This window comes from Triticum aestivum, chromosome 2A, assembly GCF_018294505.1.
Source record: "Triticum aestivum cultivar Chinese Spring chromosome 2A, IWGSC CS RefSeq v2.1, whole genome shotgun sequence".
NCBI lineage: Eukaryota > Viridiplantae > Streptophyta > Magnoliopsida > Poales > Poaceae > Triticum > Triticum aestivum.
Window position 1 is genome coordinate 10,390,459 of NC_057797.1, and position 9,507 is coordinate 10,399,965.

General features: G+C 48.1%; 1 protein-coding gene across 1 annotated transcript; it reads left to right on the forward strand.

The window, feature by feature from the left end:
• Positions 1 to 2,504: 2,504 nt before the first annotated feature.
• On the forward strand, positions 2,505 to 3,986 carry LOC123184229 (uncharacterized). Its single transcript, XM_044596382.1, has one exon. The coding sequence runs from the start codon at positions 2,505 to 2,507 to the stop codon at positions 3,984 to 3,986; it is 1,482 nt and encodes a 493-aa protein (XP_044452317.1).
• The last annotated feature ends 5,521 nt before the right edge of the window (positions 3,987 to 9,507 follow it).

Below are 9,507 nucleotides of genomic sequence, written 5' to 3' on the forward strand. Positions count from 1 at the left end.
GTGCATCTTCGTTACGCAGAGACCGGGTGTTACTCATCATATTTTTGTATTCGCTTGATGCTACAATTTAAGTTAATAAAAACGCACCTTATCGAAAAAAGGTGAATGGGGTGTGATTAGACAAGGTGTACTTTGTCAAGATGCAAATGAAGCAGGAAAGAGAAAGCTGGAGAGGCGATGATGCACGACAGACGGCCCTCATGAGGACGGGCGCAGTTCCCGCGTGACCGTGTCTGGCGACTGCGACCGAGCACGCTCGCAGGCATACGCCTCCGCTTTGTTCCGGCTACTACGACAAGCATTGCTGTGGAGACTGATCGTGACGCTGATGAGAAGCACAGTACAATGAAAATGATCAGGAAAGAATCAGGCGGTGCATCGAGACTTGGCATGTGAATTTTGAACCGGTTGAACCAGATTAGATATGTTAGTGGTGGCCTGTCAGATGGACTTGTATTGAGGGAAGTATGCAGCACAAGAAAGGTACGGGAGTTGGCCTATCAGATGAATTTTTAATTGACTTGTTGCCTCCTTTCTATAGCATGGCCCGCTTGAAAGAGCCGAGAGGAAGAGTTGGGGCACGGGAGTTAACGTAGGACCACCAACTGCAAACTTTATAATTAAGAAAGAGAAGATACTCCCTTCCCTTTGTCTCATAATGTAAAATCTTGTTACGTCCAATGAATATATTATATTGGATGTAATAACATCTTATATTATGACTCGTATTGGATGCAATAAGATCTTAAATTATACTCGCTCAATTTCTTTATAGAATGTGTGTTTGTTTTTTGATAAAATTTCAGAATGTAAGTTGCATTTTTTCTAATTACCTTGTTAGCCCTTCAAAAAACGAAAAGTATCTCTCTTCTGATTATTTGTATCTCTCCAGAGGGAGTATGTGTTTGTGTTTGGTACAAAGAATCTCTGAATAAACTGATGCTCCTTACGGATGGAGTGGCTGGCTTATAGCTCAGCTGGCAACGGTGAAACGATACAGGGCGGCAGATGAACTGTTACAGTAAAAGTAAGTAACACTTCGGTGAAGTAGGCGAGCCACGCGAGCCGTCGGATCTCCAGAGCATCTTGAACATCAGCCGCATGTTAACTGACGAAGAATGACACTGGATCTGAATATGCAGGCCTGAGCCTGACACCGGCGAGCTCTACAAAGCTGCGCCGTTCTCTGTTTTTCAATGAGGATAACCAAAACTGAATGAGATCAGCGGTCAGTGTTTAGCCTACACCAACCTCCGGTTGCAGACGACGAGTAGAAAAGTTGGATTGAAGCGAATTGATCTGAGTGTGTTTGAATTAATTTGCTTGCAGTCGAACTTCAGGCACTGTTTTTCATCTCTTTCGCGAGCATACAGCGTCTATCCAAATCTGTAGGTCCTGAATTAGCTGAAAGATTGTAAAGTCCACTTGCAGCCGGACACTAGATATGATCTGCATCAACAATTTTTCGCTCGGAAGTAATCAGAATCTTTTAACATATCAAGCAACCTTTCAATAGTATTTTGACTCCAATGATCCAATCAGACAAGGCAGAGAGAGAACGTGGAATTATCTAAAACCTTTGCTCGTTCAAGTGAATAGCTAGTGAATAGTGCTAAACTCTGTTTCTAAATATGAGACGTTTTTGCAGTTCAATTTGAACAGAGGGAGTACTATACTTGACAACTCGAAGTGCAGACGAAAAAAGCAGGCTTCCTTTGCAGTAGACCATATCAATTGTCCCGACTCTCAAGTTACAGAGGGAGGAGACCCACCCATCTGCAGACGGCAAACATCAAGGAGGCGAGAAACACGGCGGACCGTCACCCGTCAGAAGCTGGGGATGCCCAGGACAAACTAGAAGAGGCTCAGAATATGCTGCTGCTGGTGGAACCGTCCAACTCGCTGCTCAAGACCGACCTGCAGGAGCTCGCTCTTAACGTTCTTGGCATTCTTAGGGTGGAGAGACTGAGCATGAACATTGAGAACTAACTAAGCTTAGAAGTTGAGCTAGCTGTTATGGAATTATGGTTTCTTGTTGCTCAAGTGTTGTAATATAAACTAAAATCCTACTATTTTGCTTCCAAAGTTGGAATTCGATCCAAACAATTTCGACCATCTAACCTTGCTAGATAGAGCACATATATAATGATATTTAAAATTTACAAGTTGGCATGGAACAATATTTATTTGGACCTACCTACTGTGAATACTAAAAACCCAAGCCAACAATGTTTTTCGTGTCATTCTCACATGTTTTTACTAGAAGAGCAACTTGTGTACTCCATGGGGGTGCTAGACCATTATACAATACAAGCACATGTAGTTTATAAGGATACATGTTAGCAGCCGTGTATGACCCACCCTCGAACTCGTCACAGCCAATTGTTTCGAGACTTTTCTATTGCGTGAGAAAACTCTGCAAGACTTTGCAGAGGCTAGTTAGTTTGTCCAGACGCCATAGACATCGACCAGCAGCTTCCTCATTGATTGTCTTCCTGCTTGCTATGGAGGCTGCCATATCTGTAGTCACAGCTGAGCTAGTAAGCCGTTTCATCTCCTTCCTGAAGAACAAGTACCAATCCTCCTTGAACCATGCCGAATCCGAGGAGAAGGTGGTGGAGAGATTGCAGCACCTCCTGACGAGAGTCAGCATCGTCGTTGAGGAGGCAGATGGGCGGTACATAACTAACTCTGGGATGTTATTGCAGCTGAAGATGCTCTCAGAGGCCATGTACAAAGGATACCGCGTGCTGGACACCTTGAGGTACAAAACCCTCCAAGACAGTGCATGCTTTGACAAGGTTAGCATCAACGACTCATCTAGTAGCAGCTTGTATTTAGCCATTCCTTTCAAGCGTTCTCGAACATATCGTGAGAAGGATGACAAGGCCATGTGCCTCGAGTCAGATGGTGTCATGGAAAGCTTAGAAACTATTGTTGCTCATATGGCAGAATTTGTTGTGCTTCTTGGTGGATGTGAGCGCATGTCTCGTAGGCTATATGATGTTTATCTTTACACCAACAGCTACAGGTTCGGCCGACATGCCGAAAAGCAAAGGCTCTTGACCTTCTTGTTGGAGCACAACATCCCTCCTGGCGATCATGCACTAGAAGTTCTTCCGATCATCGGTGGTGTTGGAGTTGGGAAGAAAACATTGGTTGCTCATGTGTGTGGCAACGAGAGGGTTCGCTCACGCTTCTCCTCTATTTTGCACTTGAATGGAGACAACCTCATGACGATACTTGACCATGGAAGGACCATGTTTGGGATGATGTTGGTAGTTATTGAGTTTGCCTCTGATGTGGATGACGATGACTGGAAAAGGTTTCACTCCTTTCTCATAAGAGTCAGCAGAGGAAGCAAAATCATCATCGTAAGTGAACTTACAAGATTAGCCCGGTTTGGATCAGTGCAACCTATTTTTCAAAGTGTTTTGTCTTATGACGAGTTGAGATATCTTTTCAAGACTCTGGCATTCGGGAGTGTAGATCCCATAGAACATCCACAACTAGTACAAATAGCAGATGGGTTTGCCAAGGAGTTGCACACTATGCAAGGCGCACTTGTCGCAACAAATATGTACGCAGATGTCTTGAGAAGGAACCTCGATGTTCAGTCCTGGCGTTGCATATTGGACAGGGGAATAAGATATGTTAAAAGAAACATCTCCATATATGGCGTGCATCCAAGCACGCTTCTAGAACAAGGCCACCTAGTGGACATAACTGACTTTACTTTGCACCCACTTAGCATGAGACGTTATACAATTAATGCTTCAATCAAGGAAGAATCACCAAGTATGACATTGGGGGAACTTCTAGCCAATCCTAGCGTTAGACCCAATGAAGATTTCATTCTAATTTCATGGGAATCAAGGATACCCCCTCGCAACACATTTGCCCGCATTGTTACAAGTCATGCTGAGGACACAAGTGAAGGTAGTGCTTTACATCCCGGGAGGAAACGACGAGGAGCGCCCATTTAATTTTATTTCAATACTCGTGTAATGTAATTCTTTTGTAAATTACATTATACATTATAAACGAATGTGTTCATGTATACGGAGTACCGTTGAACTAAATGTATTACAGATCGCATGTAACGTACAGTAAACTTGTATGTTTTACAAGATCAAACTATTCACCACATGATCTTCTAGTCTTTATTTCTAGTTGTTTCAGTAATGGTGCTTTACAAGAAAAAGGTACATACATGATCATCATCGCATTTTACTAAAGTTGATACCAGTGATGAAACGTGATGTGTTGTGCTGTCGTGTGGATGTGGATTTGACAAAAAACTTAGATCGGATCAGATTATAGTTTCAATTACATGATATATTTTTAAAAACTTAGATCAAAACGCTGCAGTTAATCTCCCCCCCCCCCCCCCGCGTCGCCTCCCCGAGCGGGGTGACCGGGGGCTCTCGTCGCCCCTCCCAGCCCCCCCTCCCCCTCCTCCCCTTCCGCCGCCGTCGGCCTGGGCCACCGGGCCTTACCCGCGTGGTGCCGGCGGCGGCGGCCCCGGCCTTTCCCCCTTGCATGGCGCCTCGGCTCGGGCGGACGGCGGCCGACGGGGGTGCTCCTCGGTGACAATGGATCCGGTGGCGGCGCGGCTCCCTGGGCGGCGCCGTGCTGGGTGGCGTGCGGGCGGTGGCGCGCCCACTTGGCGGCGGGGCGACGCGGTGGCTAGCGGCGGGCCTTCCCGGCCCAGATCTGGGCCCTTTTGGGCTCAATCTGGGTCTGGGCGGGCCTGGCCTGGTCTGCTTGCGGCGTCTCCGGCGGGTCGGGGGCGTGACTCGTGCGGGGGGTGGTAGCGACGGTGGCTCGCGTTCGGCAGCGCGGCGACGGGGGCTTCGCGAGCCCGTTTCGGGCTCGGCTGGGCCGGGGGTGGCCCGGTTTGTCCCTGTGCTGCGTCCGGCCGGATCCCGCCGGGGGCGGTGGAGGATGTCCCCTCCCGTGAGGCTGCTGATGTTGCCGCTCCTGGTTCCCGGTTGCGTCGTCTTGTTTCCATCGGTCCCGTTTCGTTTGCCATGGTGAGACGGCGATGGAGACTGCTCGATCGTGGTGGCGCAAGTTGGTGGGCGGTGTGTTTGGTGGCGCGCGATGGATCGTCTAGGGTCGTGGTTGGTTGGTGGTCAGGAGAAATCCTTGTCGGCAGGGCCGGCACCGACGCAGTGACGCTCGTGGGCGCCGCCGTGCCTTCCTGAAGGGCGTCGGGCTTACCCCTTCACTACCGGAATAACCCTATATGCCTACGGCCTTATATATGCCGACGGCTTTTTGTCGGGGCCGTCGGCATAACTCGAGCTACGCAGACGGCCTGGGAAAAGCCGTCGGCATAGAGAAGCCGTCGGCATACCTCCATCTATGCCTACGGCAGCCGTAGGCATAGTTAGGCCGTCGGCATATATCGATCTATGCCTACGGTGACCGTAGGCATAGTTAGGCTGTCGGCATAGATGTGGCGCTGGTGGCTCAGGGACAAACGGCGGGCTAACGCCGTCAAATCTATGCCGACGGCCCTGACGGCGGCCGTCAGCATAGATATTATCTATATTTTTTTACTAGGAGCTGCAGAGGCCGGGGAGATCCCCTTTTCGAAAAAAAAGAAAAAAGAAAAAAAACTAGGAGCTGCCACGTGGCAGATCTATGCCGACGGCAAAGCCGTAGGCATAGCCCCGCCACGTGGCACCTCCTGGCAGCCCCTGGCCGAGAACTATGCCTACGGCATGGCTGTAGGCATAGATATTATTTGTTTTTATTTAAAATTATTTTTATTATTTAAGTTAAATTTTGTTTAATTTAAATCTAACTTATTTAAACTTAAACATACACAAATTATACATCGATTTAGGGTAGAATTTTCCATAGATTATGAATATCCAGTTTGTTTTTGTTTTTGAGTATGTTAGAAATGTGGCCTCCTGTACTTTTGCATATAGGTCCTTCTGCTTTATTAAAATCATAAGTAATTGATACTTGGATTGATTTTGACGAAATTCATATGGTTTTTTATCAGAATCTTGAAAGGATTATGTGCTATACTATGTTTCAAATTTGAACAAACTTAAATCATGTTTGCTTCATCAGACTGTTTCAAGGATTGTGGTGGCGGGTGCAAAGGCAACTGGCTCAGGAGTGTGACCCTTCATGGACGCCGATGCCGTTGTCACTTGGAGGGAGGAAACGGCCATGTCGGGTTGACACGAAGGGAATCTTATGGTGGGTTTGTCCCAGACCTTGTTCTCAAGTGTTCCTATGGGCCGACCTATCACAACCAGGTGAAAACGTCCATTGGTCAAAGATCGTCCGGTGAAAGTCAAAGGCGTAGATTTCCGGGTCAACTTGTCCAGGGTTCGGCTGACCGGGGGCCTTGGTGGGGGACAATGCCACCAGAGCATCGCGCCGAGTCCTCATACATGTCGAAAGATGTGGTGCCATGTCTAAAGAGGCAATACGCGGCTCCGGTGTGAGGTTTGCCCTCATGAACGGCGATGCAACCGAAGTAATCCTTCTGCGGTTTTGGCGTTGCATGAATATTCCTGAACACTTGAAGCGTAATCAATTCATGAGATTTTTACACAGTGCAGACACATATGATATAATATGTGTGGCAATTTCTTATATTTTTGTAAGATGCAGGAGTATGTGAAAAAATCCCCCACCATGGATTGTTCTTCGCATGTCTACGAGTGTGGTCGGGGGCCTTTGGGGGCTAGCTATGCCATCAAATCTTGCGCTAGGTCCTCTTACATGTCTGGAAGTGTGCTGTCAGGTGCAAACAAACGACACGCGGCTCCGGAATGTGACCCCCTTCACGGAAGGCGCTGCCGCCGACACTTGCAGGGGGGGGGGGGGAATGGCCGCATCGGGTCGACACGAGGGGGGTCCGCTGGTGTGTTGGGCCCAGACCTTGTTTTGAAATGTTCCTATGGGCTGACCTATCACAACCAGGTGGAAAAGTACGTTGGTCAAAGGCCATTCCGTGAAAGTCAAAGGCCTAGATCTTCGGGTCAACCGGGCTAGGATTAGGTCGGTCGGGGGCCTTGGGGGTATCAATGGTACCCAAACTTGCATTGTGTCTTAATATATGTATACAAGTGCGATGGAGGGTTGAAATAGCCAATGGAGGAACGGGCAACGCATTTCATTCACAAACCAGACAGGTTTTCTCTCGATAGCTAGATACTAACTCGGAGATGCTGCAGTTTACAAGCGGCCTCCGGTCAGGCTTTTGCGAAACGCGCTCAAACTTTTACCACACCCTACAAGGGGCATATGAAGACACTGTGCCCGGTCCCGGGGATTTCCGGCATCGTATGATTTTTCATAGATTTTTACGGCTTGATCTGGCATGCCACCAAGGTACATTCGCCCCCCAGTTGTGGGGCTCCTCCTTCTTTGGTTGCATTAGGCCTATGCATGCTGCAAAGACATCATATATGATTTTACAAACCACTTCTGGACATCATTTCAGGTGGCCGTCGTGCAGATCTGCAATTCCCCGCATTGAAACCCTACGGATGCAGTAAATTTATCAAATAATCCAGGCGGGCCCGAAAAATGCCATGTCCTGGCACGTGTCATAAAATGGCCCCCTTTGAGAGCATGAGAATTTTTTAGGTCAACGGAGCAACAGGTAGCGTAGTTCCTTCACAAACCGAAACATTCTCTCTCTATAGCAAGATACTAACTCGAAGATGGTGCAGTTTACAAGTGGCCGCCGGTCAGACTTCTGCGAAACGCGCTCAAATTTTACCACACCTTACAAGGGCCATATGACGACACCGTGCCAGGTCCCAAGGATTTCCGACATCATATGATTTTTCGTGGATTTTTACGGCTAGATCTGACATCTCGTCGAGGTACATTCGCCCCTCCCCGTGGTGGGGTTGCTCCTCCTTTGGTTGCACTAGGCCGACGCATACTGCAAAGACATCATATATGATTTTACAAACCACTTTTGGACATCATTTCAGGTGGCCGCTGTGCAGATATGTGATTTCCCGCATTGAAACCCTACGGATGCAGTAAATGTCTCAAATATTCCAGGCGTGCCCAAAAAATGCCATGTCCTGGCACGTTTCATGAAATGGCCCCCTTTGAGAGCATGAAAATTTTCGAGGTCAACGAAGCAACGGGCAGCGCAGTTCCTTCACAAACCGAAACATTATCTCTCTACAGCAAGATACTAACCCAAAGATGGTGCGGTTTACAAGTGGCCGCCGGTGAGACTTCTGCGAAACACGCTCAAATTTTTACCACACCTTACAAGGGCCATATGAAGACACCGTGCCAGGTCCCGAGGATTTCCGGCATCGTATGATTTTCCGTGGATTTTTACGGCTAGATCCGACATGCCGCCGAGGTACATTCGCCCCCCAGTGGTATGGATCATCCTCCTTTCGTTGCACTAGGCCTACGCATACTGCAAAGACATCATATATGATTTACAAACCACTTATTGACATCATTTCATGTGGCCGCCGTGCAGATCTGCATTTTTCCACATTGAAGCCCTACAGATGCAGTAAATGTCTCAAATATTCCAGGCGGTCCCAAAAAATGCCATGCCCGGGAACGTGTCATGAAATGCCCCCCTTTGAGAGCACGAGAAGTTTCGAGGTCAACGGAGCAACGGGCAACACACTTCCTTCATAAACCGGACACGTTCCCTCTCGATAGCCAGATACTAACTCGAAGATGGTGCAGTTTACAAGTGGCTGGATCTGGCATGCCGCTGTGATCCTCCTCTCCCCTCACAGATCGCCGGCAGCCGGGTCCGCCGGACCTCGTCCTGCCGCGTCCATCCATGCGTCAGGATCCGCTCCTTCCGTCCACCCACAACCCTACCTCGTGGCTAGGGTTTCGATGGCCTCCACTTCTAGCGCTTCTCCGATGGCGGCGAGGCCAGAGGACGCCAGACCCTTCACCGGCGTGGACGCGGTTAGCACTTGCCCTCCTTCAGCGGTCCAAGAGAGTAAAAAAATTTAGAAGAAAAACAAAAGGGAGAACACAATTGCATGAGCTTGATTCCTATTGGTGGAAACGTTTGTGCCACGGAGAACACAAAAACGTTAGTACCTATATACAAAATAGTACCCATGTGTAAGTGGGTGTATGTGTTCTGCACTTCTGCTTACGGCAGATGTTTAGTAAATGTGCTATCAATGGCCTATTTATTCTTGCAGGTTATGGACTGTATCTTTCCTTGCCAATTCCCTCTCTTAAATCTGATTTGAACAGATGCTACACTGGTCTCTTCACTTTCTTTCTCTCTCTCATACTCTCACTGATAAGAACAGGTGCTCCTTAATCTTGCCATGCCAATGATGGTGTCCTGAGGCTCTCACCATTACTTAACAGCAGATGTTGCACTACTTGATCCAATGATGCAATAGTCCTAGCACTACTAGGTTGCCTGAGGACAATCCCTACTTCAAACCCTACCTCTGGGTTAGTTGGTTAGTAGTGGGTTAGTTGGATTTCATCTGAAAACTAACC